Source organism: Rhincodon typus, chromosome 2 (assembly GCF_021869965.1).
Source record: "Rhincodon typus isolate 14 chromosome 2, sRhiTyp1.1, whole genome shotgun sequence".
In the NCBI taxonomy this organism is placed as follows: Eukaryota; Metazoa; Chordata; class Chondrichthyes; order Orectolobiformes; family Rhincodontidae; genus Rhincodon; species Rhincodon typus.
The window spans coordinates 123,112,701-123,128,657 of record NC_063333.1 but is presented as its reverse complement, the minus strand read 5'-3'; the positions used below and the strand labels follow the sequence as shown (position 1 = coordinate 123,128,657).

At 41.2% G+C, this 15,957-nt stretch overlaps 1 protein-coding gene across 5 annotated transcripts in view; it reads left to right on the top strand.

Annotated features, from left to right (window-relative positions):
- The window catches only part of tdp2b (tyrosyl-DNA phosphodiesterase 2b), a 55,942-nt gene that overhangs the window by 29,217 nt on the left and 10,768 nt on the right, over window positions 1-15,957 (top strand). For all 5 annotated transcript variants that reach the window (XM_048615413.1, XM_048615434.1, XM_048615422.1 and 2 more), the window contains one exon: window positions 1,252-1,343. In XM_048615413.1, coding sequence (XP_048471370.1) covers window positions 1,252-1,343 — 92 coding nt within the window. The remainder of the gene's footprint in view (window positions 1-1,251; window positions 1,344-15,957) is intronic.

The following is a 15,957-nucleotide window of genomic DNA, read 5'->3' as shown; positions in this document are numbered from 1 at the left end:
CTACACCTTGTTATCTCTATTTTTGCTCCATAGATTCTGCCAGACTGAGTTTCTCCAGCATTCTCTATGACCTGTTTCATCATTGGTTCAAGAGGATATTGTTGGGAAAACTGTCCCAGTCAGCATAAATTTGCTACCTTTGTGCCTAGCTAGGCTGCTTAGCCCAATCTATGTCTAAATTGTTGTCTCAATAGATTGCTGCTCAAGTTTTTGCAGCAAACTTTTCATCTATGTTCATGTACACTGCTACTTTATCACTGTGTGTGTGTATATATAACATGTAATATAGGTTTCTTTTTTAAAAAAAAAAAAAAAAAATCCTCAATTTGACCTATACTGTCTCTACTGCCTGCTCACAGATATCTTTCCTTGCTAATGTGGTAGTAATGCTTACCAATATTGCTGTTCTTCCTTTGTTAATTTTCCTGTACATTCTAAAGACCTTATAACTTGGAATACTAGGAGTAGAGGGAAGGTGATGGCCTAGTGGTGTTATCACAGGATTGTTAATTCAGAGGCCTAGGTAATGTTCTGGGGACCCAGATTCGAATCCTGCTACAGCAGGTGGTAGAATTTTGAGTTCAATAAAAATTTGGAATTAAGAGTCTCATGATGACCATTAATTGTTGGAAAAACCCAAATGGTTCACTAATATTCTTTTAGGGAAGGAAACTGCCATCCTTACCTAGTCTGGCCTACATGTGATTCCAGATGCCTGAACAATTAGGGATGGACAATAAATGCTGGCCCAGCCAGCGACTCTCTCTTGTCCAAAGAATAAATTGAAAAAAAACTCCCCGTTTGTGCTTGGCTCAAAGCTTTGTTTCTTTGGATCAATATCATAGCCTTTAAACTGAAGTATGTGTTTTTAATCACTGTTTTGTTTTTTGGGCTCCATGAAATTTTGCATCATAGTTTTAAGTAGGCCTTGAGTGCTGTCCTGCCCTGTGTGGGTAAGATACATTTTAATTCATGGTCCTTGCTTCTTTCCAGTTTTGTTACTTTCTATGTTGTTTTTCTGAACCTGGAGTATTTACCTTTTCAGTACCTTTAATGGTGTTGATTACCTAGCCTTTTACTTATGTATGAGGCTGTAATTTGTTCTTGTCTGAGTCTATTATGCTACAGCATAATTGAGTTGCTGTTATAGTGCATTTAGGATCGTAGGATTTGAGTTCTTTGATTTGTATTACAATATCAATGCTTTTTAGATTTTGAGGAGTGTCTAACCGGACCTTTTTTTTGCTTTAGATATAGCCCTGATATAGTGTTTCTTCAGGAAGTTATTCAACCCTATTACCTTTACTTAAAGAAACGAGCAGTCAGCTACACAATTATTCCAGGTATGGAATGAACTATGATCTAAATCTTGGGTATCATTTCTGTGACTGAATGAGGGGAAATGACTTGTGGTTTAAATTTTTGAAAGTATTGGAAGTTTTTAATTATCACTAGTTCTGAGATTTCACTCTGGACTGTAATTGCTATTGTAATGGGGAATTTAAAAGTTACAATACAAGTTTACAGATAGTGGTCATGCATTCAGCTACTTAACCGTAAGCTTTGGAATTCCTTCTTCAAATCTCCTTGCATTCAAAACACTCTCTCTTTAAAACATTCATTTAAAATCTATATTTTGACCTAGCTTTTAGTCATCCATTCTATTTTTGTGTAGCTCCATGATAATGGTCCTATTAAGCACCTTGGGATGTTTTATGTTAACGTTGCTATCGGGTGTGGTGGAGGCAGGTTCAATTGAAGCATTTGAAAGACGTCAGCCTTTCTGCTGCTATGATGCTGCTTGGCCTGCTGTGTTCATCCAGCCCTGCACCTTGTTGTCTCTCATTTGAAAGACTGTTCTTTTTCAGGCAACAATGTGCAAGGTTACAAGGAAAAGGCAGGGAATGGCATTATGTGAAATGATCATTTGGAGAGCTGTTGCTAACGCAATAGGCCAAATGATCTTCTCTTGTACTGTAACAGTTGTGATATAAATCACAAATTGTTGTTCAGTGATAAATGGGTTAACAAGAGGGAATGAAAAGTCTGTTCAGCAAGCCTTCTACTGGTCTGTCATCCATACTGCATTGAAGTACAGCTAATTTCTGCTTTCCATTTCACAAGTTTTTGATGAGCACCTGTTTGCTGACACCAATCAACTGCTGATATGAACACGTGCATACACATAATGTTAGGTGATTACTAAATTAAGATGAACATTAAAGGACAAATTTGTACAAGTTGCAACAAGTTTATTGTTTTAGTGGTTATAGAAATACAATATACTGCTTTAAAATCTAAAGATTTTTGTAACTAATGTACCACTGATTATTGCTGAATGCATGCAAGCATGTACACAATATTAAATTGATTTTTGAAATTTATAATGTTTTATTTGTTTTACAGTTTATTTGTGACCCAATATACTATTTCATTCCAACAATATCATAAATTGATATTTGTAAATATTTGAGATACTGCTGCTAATGCACATGCTCTTTCATGTCAGCTTGTGAAGCATTGATAACTGTCCTTCAGAGGGAATATAGATTATTCTGCCTCAGTAACGACTTGCCAGTTCCAATGGCATGTTTTCAGTTCTATTGCTATTGTTGTAGGTTTCACATTTGTTAAAGGTGTTTTATTCGTTTCTGTTTGTGGTTATCGACTCTCATTCACCAACTTTAGTTTGGGCTAGAAAGAGAATCATTTTAATAATGCACTCGGCAGCTGCAGGAGATGTTTTTGATAGATGAAATTTCCTTAGACCTGTGGCTGATCAGCTGACCAGTATGACCACTATATGTAAACGTTGAGATATAGAAGCAGCCTCCAAATTTAATTTTGACAGTTTTCTTCTCTTTAAATATCCTACAAATGAAGATTTGCAGCAGGCAAGTCAACTCTCCTGATGCACATTTGAGAATTAACAGTATTTGTTTGCAATCGGTAGCTTTGCAGCATTCTTGAAAAAATTAGATTGCTTTTTCTTTATTTTGCGGAATGGAATACACTTTTTTCTTATTTCTAGAACTGATGCACAAAATATTTGGGACAGCAGATGAATTCTGAAAGCCCTCAAAAACATCGGGGAAAATTCCATTACTGGGGAGACTAGTAATTGCAGAAAGTTTATCCATATGTAGAATTGATGAGGACCTTCTCCAATCACAGGCTGGTTCTCTTTTATGTTTGCTGCTCATAGGTGTGAACAAGTCTATGATTGGACAGCAATCAGATTGGAGCAACAAGTAGTTAAAGTAAAATGTTGGCAGTGAGAAAATCACCGGGGGTTTGGGCTTTTTTTTTCAGGAGTTGGAGCTGTGACTACATGTAGTTTGCCATAACTGGGAAAAGGGGCAGACTGCTGAGGTGTCAAACCTTTTGCCAGGGCAGTGTTTACTGAGCTGTGAAGGTGGGGCCTTTTACTGAGGCTGGGAGTTCTAACTGTTGCGTTTGAAGTGGGGTTTGGCATTTGCTGCATGACAGGAGATGGATGGAAGAGAGGCGAAGGGAAAAAAAAGCCTCCAAAGTGGGTTGCACGATGAAGGAAGATTCAAAATGTGGAGGTTGGGGGTTGTGCTTAGGAAGTAGAAGAATGCTTTAATTAGGGGTGGGGGAATGCACAAAAGCAAGTTGTGAAGAGAAAGGACCCTAAAGTACAAGGAACCATTTTATGTCAAAAGAAATCAACTAACGGAGAGTGAGGAAAACTTTGAAATCACTTGGATAATGAATTCTTTGCAAATGAATATGTGACCTCCAGCTTAAGGCAGGCTAAGTTCAGAAGCTACTTTACAGGAAATAAAATGTCTGTGAGTCTTGAGATTCAAGTCTACACAGTTAAAATATTACAGCTTTGTGCAGTTGCGTTGAAAACCCATTATCTGTTTGTGGAAAGTATGCTTGTGATTGTGTTTTGAATGTAAAACTGTATCAATTATTTTGAAATTTTTTTTGTGAATTTATGCTTGTTGACTTGTACCAGTTTGAGTAGTGATATCTAGGAAATTAATGATTTTCTTGTGTTTTGTTGCTTTAAGTTCAGTGAAGCATGGATGATAATTGTGGATATTGATTAATTCTTCCAATTCTGCTGAGAGTGTCCAAATATCACATCTAACAACAAAAATACAGAAGGATAAAACAAAGAACTGCAGGTGCTGGAGATCTGCAACAGACATCAACAGAAATTGGTGGAGAAACTCTGGGTCTGGCAGCATGTGAAGAGAAAAGAGTTAATGTGAACTTGAAACATTAATTCTGTTTTCCCTTCACAGGTGCTGCCAGACATGCTGAGTTTCTCCAGCAATTTCTGTTCTTGTTTACTACAAATACAGAAGGTATTGTTAATATGTGATAACATTACCTAATAAATGAATTAATGAGAATGGAAAAAATCAAAAAGCAGCCCCTAAGAAAATCTCAATCTTTCCATTGGGGGAAAAATAAATGTTTACTTTATGCTGACCTCTAAATAAACATCTGTTATCCCAGAATCAATTCAAAATAATTCTTGCCTCCCGAGGTTTTACTTTTCTTTCCCCAGCCTGGTATTTACTAAACCCAGAACTGACCTTTTTTATGGTGAGAGCATTACTGGAGATTCTCTCATTACCACAAGCTAGGTGACTGTTCAGCTTTGTTTAACTCCCCATAAGTTTTTGATTTTTTTTTTCAATCTGAATGTGAGTTTCTACCTGCAATCCTGCATGATTGACTGTAAAGACTCTGGGTCTCTAGCTGCTCTCTCTGTTTGTTCCCTCACTGTCTTACACCCTGCTAGACTAAAGCACTTGTCTGTGCTATTCACTGATAGTTCATGAAAACCTCTGCACCGTTCCCATCTCAAAGCCCATCAGAAATGGCAATATGAATCATGTGGATCTTGTATCCTGGTAGAAATGCTGATAAACAACTTTGAAACCAATGGAATCTCTAAATTGCATTGCTGTTTGTCTGCTGCAAAGCTCCATCCGTGATGATTGACGTGCCCATGCCATTTTTAGTATTGACTTCAGGTTCCGGAAGTAGCTGCCATGCTTGGACATCCAAAGTACGCAAGCAATAACAAAGTTAGCAGAAATGCTATAGAAACCCCAACTCTCTTTTATCTTTGAAGTAAATGGACAGATTAAAACACCTGTTTATAACCAGATATCCTAAACACTATTTTTCTGAAACTTTTGAGACTGAGTCTTGTATAGCACATTGCCACTGTCTCCAAATATCAACACTTAAATGTCTTCTCAGTAAAACAATTTTGGCCCTTCACTCTCCAACAATGGAAGCTCGCTCTGGGCCAGATTTCAGAATTGGTCTCTGATCCCTTTTTCGTTTTTACCTTTGATTAAAGACACAGTGCCAAGACATCATATTGTTGTAACCCTCTAATTTAAACAACTGGCAGATAGCAAGGTGAACTTTAACGTGGCAACTGTGACGAGATGGAGTATCTCCCCAAATCAGAGCATTATATTTTGAAAGGTAAAGAAGTGATATTTGGTTATACTCTTCTTCAGTAACAAAACCGTTTAAAAATTACAAGATGTTGTTCCTTATAAAGAAATTTCAATTATATTACTGCATTTCCCCTGCTTTTCATGTGAAGTACAATGAGTAATCTTTATATTTTACCTTTAAATTTAGAGTTATCATGACAGAAGTAAATTCTGAAACACTTACACCTGTCATGATGAGCAAGGCTTGTACTTCTAATACTGTTTGGAAGCAGATGTGCTTAAAAAAAAAATTCATGATCAACATTCTTCTGTGATTGCTGCCTCACAAAGGGTTAAAATCCTCCACAGTTACCAATATTCAGTGGCTTGACACGACCACAGTGAGATAAGGAAAGGAACTGATATTCCATCAGCTTTGTATCTGCAGTATTTTGAATACTTTACACTGGATCCCATCATACAAATCATTGGAGATAGTAAATAGCACACATCCTTGTGGCGGCTTTGGCCATTATGTTGATGCGTTTCAGTGCTGTAATCCTGAGTCCAAAGAATTACCCACCAGAGGAAAGAAGTCAGCTTTAAACTGTAGGGTTGCCAGTAAATGCTAAGTTGTAATCAGTTAGCTGACCATGGTGCCCACTCAGTTCAGACTGCCCATATTTGGTCCATATCCCTCTTAAACCCTTCCATCCATGTACCTTTCCAATTGTTTTTTTTTAAATGTTGCTATTGTACCTGCCTCAACCACTTTCTCTGGCAGCCTATCCCGGATACACTCTCTGCATGAAGAAGTTGCCCCTCGGGTCCTTCTTAAATCTTTCCCCTCTCACCTTAAACTTTTATGTCTTCTAGTTTTCAATTCCCCATCCCTGAGGAAAAATACGCATTTGTCCTATTTGTGCCCCTTGTGATTTTATACACCTCATTCTGCTATGTTCCAAGGAATAAAATCCTATCCTGGCCAACCTCTCCCTATAACTCAGGCCTACTAATCCTGGCAATATCCTCGCAAACTGGAAAGTGTGTAAAGAAGATTTAACTATACCTTTCCTATGAAGTGTGACCAAAACGGTACACAGTACTCCACATGCGGCTTCACCAACGACATATACAACTGTAATGTAACGTTCCCAACTCCTATACTCAATGCCTTGACCGATGAAGGCCAGCATGCTAAATACTGCCTTCACCACCCTGTCCACCTGTGACTCAGCTTCAACAAACTGTGCTTGTATTCCTAGGTTCCTCTGTTCCACAACCTTAGCATTTACTGTATAAGTTCTACCTTGGTTTGACTTTCCAAAGTGCAACACCTCATACTTATCTGTATTGAATTGCATTTGCCAATCCTCAGCCCACTTCCCCATCTGAACAAGATCCCTCTGTAATATTTGATAATCTTCCTTGCTATCAATGATACAAAATTAGGAGGTATCGTCTGCAAACTTACTAATCATGCCTTGTACATTCACATCCAGATCATTTATGTAAATAACAAAGGTCCCAGCACCACACCCCTAGTCATAGGCCTCCAATCTGAGAAACAGCCTTCAACCATCACCCTCTGCTCCCTACCACCGAGCCAATTTTGAATCCAATTACCTAGCTCTCCCTGGATCCCATGTGACCTAACTTTCATGACTAGCCAGCTATATGGGACCTTGTCAAAGGCCTTACTCAAGTCTATATAGACAACATTCACTGCCTTACCCTCATCTATGATAAAAGATTTGTCAGACATTACTTCCTGCGTATGAATCCATGCTGACTAACCCCAATCAGACCTTGACTATCCAAATTCTGGTTGAACCTGTCCCCCTGTATCCTGTCCAATAACTTCCCTACTGCTAATGACAGGCTCACAGGCCTGTAATTCCCTGGCTTGTCTTTGCTACCTTTCTTAAACAATGAAACATTAGCCGTCTTCCAGAACTTCACCAGTGGCTAAAGATGAAGCAAAAATCTCTGAGAGGGCCTCTGCAATTTCTTCCCTAGCTTCCCACAACATCCGAGGATGGACTTGATCAGGCTTAGGGGATTTACCAACCTTAATGCGATCTAAGGCTGCAAACACCTCTCTGGTAATATGTATATGGTCCAAAACATCCCCATGTGTTTCCCTTATTTCTTTAGCATCCTCAGTAAACGCTGAGGAGAAATATTTATTTAAAATCTTCCCCCATCTCTTGTGGCTCCACACATTGATGGTCATACTGATTTTTAAGGGGACCTATTCTCTCCCTAACCCCGCTTTTACTCTTGGACTTCTGGGTTACAGAAATTACTTTTTTGACTTTGCCTGGATCACTGGACTTGAAGATTTATGGTGTCTGTTGCATTTCTCAGCTCAGTTTAATGCATCGTTAAACATTGGCTGAGCTGTTAATCTTCCAAAAGATATTGACCAGAGTATCACCAAATGTTCCACCAGCTAGATCTCTTAAGTTTAGGAAAGAAAAATAACCTTGCATTTATAAAATATCCACCCTTAATGAACATCTGTAAGTCACAATTTTGAAGTGTAATCACTGTTCCAGCATAGAATAAGGAACAGCTCAGCAAGGTCCTACAAACCACAGTGAGGTATATACTAGGAGTATAGTGCGGGTAACTCGGGAGGCGCAGCAGAAATTCATCCCAAGGAAGAAACATACTAAGGGGAGGACAAGGCAACTACAGTTGACAATGCAACTCAGTGACCGCATAAAGCGGAAGAAACAGCATACAATATGGTGAAGATTAGTGGGAAGCCAGAGGATTGTGAGACAACAAGGTGCAGGGCTGGATGAACACAGCAGGCCAAGCAGCATCATAGGAGCAGAGAGGCTGACGTTTCGGGCCTAGACCCTTCATCAGAAAAGGGGGAGGGGAAGGGGGTTTTGAAATAAATAGGGAGAGAGTGGGAGGCGGATAGAAGAGGGATAGAGGAGAGGATAGGTGGAGAGGAAACAAACAGGTCGAAGAGGGGGGATGGAGCCAGTAAAGGTGAGTGTAGGTAGGGAGTTAGGAAGAGGATAGGTCAGTCCAGGGAGGACGGACAGGTCAAGGGGGCGGGATGAGGTTGGTCGGTAGGAGATGGAGGTGCGGCTTGAGGTGGGAGGAGGGGATAGGTGGGAGGAAGAACAGGTTAGGGAGGCAGGGACGAGCTGGACTGGTTTTGGGATGCGGTAGGGGGAGGGGAGATTTTGAAACTTGTGAAATCCACATTGATACCATTGGGCTGCAGGGTTCCCAAGCGGAATATGAGTTGCTGTTCCTGCAACCTTCGGGTGGCATCGTTATGGCACTGCAGGAGGCCCAGGATGGACATGTCGTCTGAGGAATGGGAGGGGGAGTTGAAATGGTTCGTGACTGGGAGGTGCAGTTGTTTGTTGCGAACCGAGTGTAGGTGATGCCTTTTAAAAACCAGCAGAGGATAATTTAAAAAAAAAGGGCGAGAAGATGAAATATGAGAGTAAGCTAGCTGGTAATATAAAATTTGCAGGAGTTTTGTAGATCTATAAAAAATAAAGAGGCAAGAATGTATTTTGAACTACTGGAGAAGGTGCTGCAGAATCTGAAAGGCCTGAAGGTGGATAAATCACCTGGACTAGATGGACTACTCCCCATAGTTCTGAAGGAAATAGCTAAAGAGACTGTGGAAGCATCGGTGATCTTTCAGGAATCACTGGATTCAGGGAGGGTCCCAGAGGACTGGAACGTGGCTAATGTAACACCCCTATTTAAGAAAGGGGGTGGTGGGAGGCAGAAAACAAAGAAATGGGCCAGTTAGTCTGACCTCAATCATTGGTTAGATTTAGAGTCCATTATTAAGGATCATTACTTGGAACTGCATGGTAAAATAGGGCTGAATTAGCATGGCTTCATCAAGGGGAGGTCATGCCTGACAAATCTGTTAGAATTCTTTTGAGGAGTGTAGGATTGAGCAAAAATCCCCATATTCTGAAATACTGGACCAAAATCCTGGACTTCGAAAATAACCTTTTCAAAAAAAAAGGCAGCTGGGCTATGCTGTGGGAAAATTACATGTACAGAGGTAACCTCTTGGAACCATTGTTCAGCCTGAAAATCCAATTCACACTTCTCTGAAAGGACAATTAACCAGACCTGAGAAACCAATTTAATTCAGACATTATGGTGCCTTGACAGATACCAAGACATTCAATTTCAATTAATATTCATTTGCAGAAATACCTGACTTTCCACTTAATCAAAATACATTTACACCTAGGGTGCTGGTTGTCGATGTTGGAGTGTTCGCTGAGCTGGGAGGTTTGATAGATGTTTCCACCCCATATAAATTCCAACTGGCCCAAGACAACAGCGCTTCACAGGCTCGACAGCGTGAGGATGTCACCTCATAATGGGATGAAATGTCTGCTATCAAACCTCTGAGCTCGGCAAACACACCAACATCTACAACATTTACACCTACTCTAAATTATCAGGAAGCCAATTGCTTCAAAAGGGGATGGCAGAAACACGATGGATAACACAGATTTGAGAGGAGATAACGGAGCACACAGTCTGTATAACTGCTAGCCCTGATCTGGGAGAGAGGGAGAGCCTGTTCAATAACCAGCTCCTGCAGAAACAGCTGCCCCACAGGCTCCGGCTCCAGCTCCAATAAGCAGCTTTGGAAACTAGAACCACAGATTCCAAACAGCACCCAGAGAGCCGTCCCCAGAAGAGGGATCCGAGCCATCTACTCTCCTGAGAACTATCTGCACAGCTAAGTCCCTGAAACTTACCAACACAGGCCTGCTCTGTACCACGACCAGCAGACTTGACAACTGATGGCCTCCAACAACTACTCAACCCAGTCTGAAGGCCTATACTGTCCAAAGTCATCATTGTAGCACCAACTACAGCAAGTGGGAATGGCCAGCTATATTTCAAAATCGCGTTTATCCCCAGTGATGAGCTTATGTTGTCGAGATCCCAAAGTATCCAACTTAGCCAGCAGGGAGGGGAAGGTGGGTAGTGACAGTGCAGGGAACCCCAAGGTTAGGAAGTCTGATTAAAGTTTGTGATTAAAACTGCTGTTTGGCTTCTAATAGTATTTAACCTGTGCTAAGTTAATAGTATATTCAAGCCTGTCTTCTGAATAGTTGATCTGTCAATTTCCCTGTTTATTTCCTTGTTTATTACATGTGCCTTTTATTTCTTGTAATATACTCACCTTTTGTATTTAATAAATGCAGAGATTCTTTTGGCCCTGAAACACCTATCCACTGCCTTCTTCATTTCACATTCCTAAATAAGCCCAGTGGCAGAGCTGGGGATCTGGGGGCAATTCAAACCACCTAAAAATTGGCAAGTTACTGATCCCAAACCAGAACCCTACAGGAGGTAACAAGGAAATTAGACAAAGGAGAGCCAGTGGGTGTGATCTATTTGGATTTCTAGCAGACTTTGATCAGGTGGTGCACAGGAGGCTGCTAAATAAGATAAGAGTGGGTGATATTAGGGGCAAGATACTGGCATGAATAGAAGATTGCCTGACAGGGAGAAGGCAGTGTGTGGGGATAAAGGGATCTTTTTCAGGATGGCAGTGCTGCTGGTAGGAGTTGGGCTAATAACTATTTACATAGTTGAGATCATTAATGTATAAAGGAACTGAGGGCACTGTTGGTACATTCACAGATGACACAAAGATAGGTGGAGGGACAGATAATGTTGAGGAAGCAGGAGGCTACAGAAGGACTTCAACAGGTTAGGACAGTGGGCAAAAAAGTGGCAGGTAGAATACTATGTGGGAAAGTGTGAGGTTATGCACTTTGAGGTAGGAGGAATAAAAACATAGCCTTTCCCCATTTAGAAAATAGTCTTCGGAAAGTGAGACCACAAAGGGACTTGGGAGTTGCAGCTCAGGATTTTCTTAAGGTTAACATGCAGGGTCAGATGCTAGCTAGGAAGGAAAATGCAGTGTTGGCCATCATTTCAAGAAGGCTAAAATACAAGAGCAGAGATACATAATCTCAACAGTGTAAGACTCTGGACAGTTCACGCTTGGAATATTATGAGCAGTTTTGGGCCCATTCCTAGGGAAGGATGTGCTGATGTTAGTGGGGAACCATAGGAGGTTGACAAGAATGATCCTGGGAATGAAGGACTTGTCAAAGGAAAAGGGGTTGAGGATTCTGGATCTGGATTCAGTGGAGTTTAGGTGATTGAGGGATGATCTGATTGAAACTTGCAGAATACTGAGAGGCCTGGATGGAGTGGCTGTGGAGAAGATATTGCCACAAGTAGGACTGTCTAGGGCCTGAGGGCACAGCCTCAGAGTGAAGGGAGATGAAGGGGGAATGTCTTCAGCCAGAGGGTGGTGAATTTATGCAACTTGTTACCACAGTAGGCTGTGGAGGCCAAGTCATTGAGTGTTTTAAAGACAGAGATAGGTTCTTGAATAGTAAAGGGATCAAGGATTACAGGGAAAAGGCAGCAGAATGGGGTTGAGAAACATATCGGCCATGATGGAGATAACAAGGTGTAGAGCTGGATGAACACAGCAGGCCAAGCAGCATCATAGGAGCAGGAAGGCTGACGTTTAAGGCCTAGACCCTTCATCAGAAATGGGCCGCAAAGCAGTCCCCAAGCCTCCGCTTGGTTTCCCCGATGTAGAGGAGGCCACAACGGGTACAGCGGATGCAGTATAACACATTAGCAGATGTGCAGGTGAACATCTGCTTGATGTGGAAAGTCATCTTGGGGGTGAGGGAGGAGGTGTGGGGGCAGGTGTAGCACTTCCTGCGGTTGCAGGGAAAAGCGCCGGGTGTGGTGGGGCTGGAAGGGAGTGTGGAGCAGACAAGGGAGTCACGGAGAGAGTGGTCCCTCCGGAAAGCAGATAACGGTGGGGAGGGAAAAATGTCTTTGGTGGTGGGGTTGGATTGCAGATGGCGCAAGTGTTGGAAGATGATGCGTTGGATCCAGAGGTTGGTGGGGTGGTACGTGATGACAAGGGGGATTCTTTTTTGGTTGTTATTTGTGGGGATGGGGTGTGAGGGATGAGTTGCGGGAAATGCGGGAGACACGGTCGAGGGCATTCTCGACCACTGAGAAGGGGAAGTTGCAGTCCTTGAAATACGAGGACATCATGATGGAGCTGACTCTGGGCCAAATGGCTTAATTCTGCTCGTACACCTTATGGTCTTACGCCACTGCCCTGTATAACAGAAGTGTAACCTCTCTTATATTCAATTCCCCCTAGTGATAAATGATAACACTTGCTGAACCTGCATTCTAACCTTTTGTGATTCATGCCCAAGGCCATCCAGATCTTTCTGTATTCCGGAGTTCTGCAGTCTTTCGCCATTTAGATAATATGCTTCTTTTGATTAATCCTGTCAAAGTGGGCAATTGCACACTTCCCCACATTATATTCCGTTTGTCACATCTTTGCTCACTCCCGTAACCATCATTATGTCCTTTAGTTAGTTAGGTTTTCAATTTTTATCTGTGAGTTGCCTTCATGCAGTTTTTAATCTAATTAATAACTTTGTTTAATTTATTTAATAATTTAGCTTTTTACTGTATCTTAGCCCATAGCCAGAGTTTAACACTATTGGTTTATATTTTGCTTCAGATGTCTTACTCTCCCCTCACTCAATTTTGGATTTGTCGAACTCCCTTTCATTCTTATGAAATCTGCGCTTTGGTAAAGCTTATTTGTGCTAAGACTAATTATTAACCTGCTTGTTGATTGATTTTGCCCCATTTGAATTTTTTAATTCCTTGTTTTCTGTTTAGAACCCATGACCTAATTTAGAAAGAAGGGAAAGACTTGCATAGTAATTATATATCTGCTTTCCTATAATGTAACATTTTAATTTTTTTTGTATATGAACCATTCATTTGCAGCTCAACGATCTTGTGAACTTTGTCACTGAGTTCCTGCTTCTCCAGGTCTGACTTATTGATTAGCCACAATCTAACTGAATAACAGAAAAGGAGGCTGACAGCCACATTCCTTACTTTTCCACTGCTTGCTGAGCTAGTGTCTGGAGCATATGTTGATTTACAGGAGAGCTATTCTCTGTAGCTGCTGCAATTATGTTTTTCCACTTGCTGTTTCTGTGCTCTGAAATTACCTTTTTGGATCAATTTTCATGTGGCACCTGTCATTTTGTCTCTAGTTGTGTCCTGTTATTTGTGTCCCTAAGGATATACAAAATCATTTGAAACATCTCAGCTTTCAGAATGCACTTATTCCCCAAAATGATTAGAGGATAATGGTTGTTGCCTTGGTTACTGTTTGGTCTCTCAATCTATGTATTGATTGGCATGAAAGTAGTGTGAAGTTATAGCTTCACTGCAGAAGTCTATGGTGGTGCAGCATTTGCTGATGATGAACTTTAGCATGATATTATTATGCTGCATCAAAGCTGTAGAAGCTTACATGTTACTACTGTAATATGTATAAACTGCTGGCAGAGAGAACGAAAAAGCAAAGCTTGTTATCTAAATGGTGAGAGATTGCAGAGCTGAAATGCACAGGGACCTGTGTGTCTTAGTAAACTAATTGTGAATGGTTAGTATGCAGGTATAGCAAATACTTCAGAAAAGCTATTGCACTGTTATTTATTGCAAGGGAAATTGATTATAAAAGTACGGAGGTTATGTTTTGTTTGCACAGGGCACTAGTGAGACTGCATCTGTAGTATGGTGTAAGGTATTGATCTCCTTGTGTAAGATGTGATGAAATGCATTTGAAGTAGTTCATACAAGGTTTATTAGACTACCAGTTGGAATGGGAAGTGGTGGACAGCCTAGGCTTGTATCCACTGGCATTTGGAAAAGTAAGAGGTAACTTGATTAAAATATCTAAGATCATGAGGGATCTTGACAGGATGCATGTAGAGAGGATGCTTCCTCTTCTGGAAGCATCTAGGGCTAGAGGCTACTATTTAAAAATAAGGGGTCACCCATTTAAGAGAGACGAGAATTTTCTTCCCCCCAAGGTTAATGGATTTTTGGAACTCTTCTTCAAAAGGTGTTGGAAACAGAGTTTTTGAATATTTTTAAGGCAGAAGTGGATTCTTGATGAGCAAGGGGTGAAACCTTATCAGGAGTAGGCAGGAATGAAGAGTAATTAGATCAGCTATGATCTCATCAAATGGTGGAAGAGGCTTGAGGGGCTCGATGGGTTACTCCCTGATTTGTATATTTTCATCTGAATATGAGTGCCATTATTTCACGTCAGTCCAACAACACCGAGTGATACAAATGTTGAGGTTCATTGGAAAAACTGATAATTTTGTTAAATCATTTCTTAATTATTTTATCAGTCAAATTAAATATAATCCACAAGTGACTATGGCGGAGTTGATTTGTCCTCCAATCTGGTTTTTTGATCCTTGTTCAGACCTCTGAATTTGACAGTGAAAAACATACTAATTCCTGCGTTATACATTTCATAGATCATAGAATCCCTACAGTGTGGAAACAGGCCCTTCGGCTCAACAAGTCCACACCAACCCTCGCAGCATCCTACCCAGACCCATCCCCCATAATCTACACATCCCTGAACGCTATGGACAATTTAGCATAGCCAATTCACTTAACCTGCACATCTTTGGACTGCGGGAAGAAACCGGAGCACCCGGAGGAAACCCATGCAGACACAAGGAGAATGTGCAAACTCCACGCAGACAGTTGCTCTAGGGTGGAATCGAACCCAGGTCCCTGGCATTGTGAGGCAGCAGTGCTAACCACTGAGCCACCATGCCATTTGCCCACATTTCAATACTGAGTAGCTTTTTATTGCATGAAAATATACTTGGTACAGTACATGGTTCTTGTGAACCATCCACTGAGATTCATTCTGGACAAATGCAGGGTGACAATAATAAAAGTGCAGATCCTGGAAATCTGAAGTGATAACAAACAGCTATTAAGCAGCAGTAACCCAGCAATAGCCTGCTCGCTGATGCTTAGTTAAGTGCTGCCAGAGCAACTCAACTCCTGACATCGTTACAGTCTTGAACTAAATATGGGCAAACAACTGAATTCAAGAGGGGAGGTGAGTGACTATCCTTGACATTAAGGTTGCATGTGACCAAGTGTGGTCTTAAGCAGCCTGAGCAAAACTGCATCCAGTGGGAATCGGGCAAGGGGAACTTTCCACTGTTTGAAGTCATACCTAGCACAAAGGAAAATGTTGGCTGGAGGTCAGTCAGGTCAGACCCAGAAGCTCCTTGGTGTCCTAGTGTCTCTTAGTATCCTGGACCCAATCATCTTCAGCTGCTTCATCAATGGCTTTTCCACTGCCATTAGGTCAGAGGAATGGGAACATTCGCTGTTGATTGCAAACGCTCAGCACCACTGACAATGACTGAGATACTGAAACAGTTTTTGCCCGTGCGCAGCAAGACCTGGACAACTTTCAGGCTTGGACTGAAAAGTGCAACTCTCATTTGCAGCAAACAAGTGCCAGGCAATGATCATGTCAAACGAGAGAATCTAACCATCTTTCCTTAGCATTCGTTGCCAC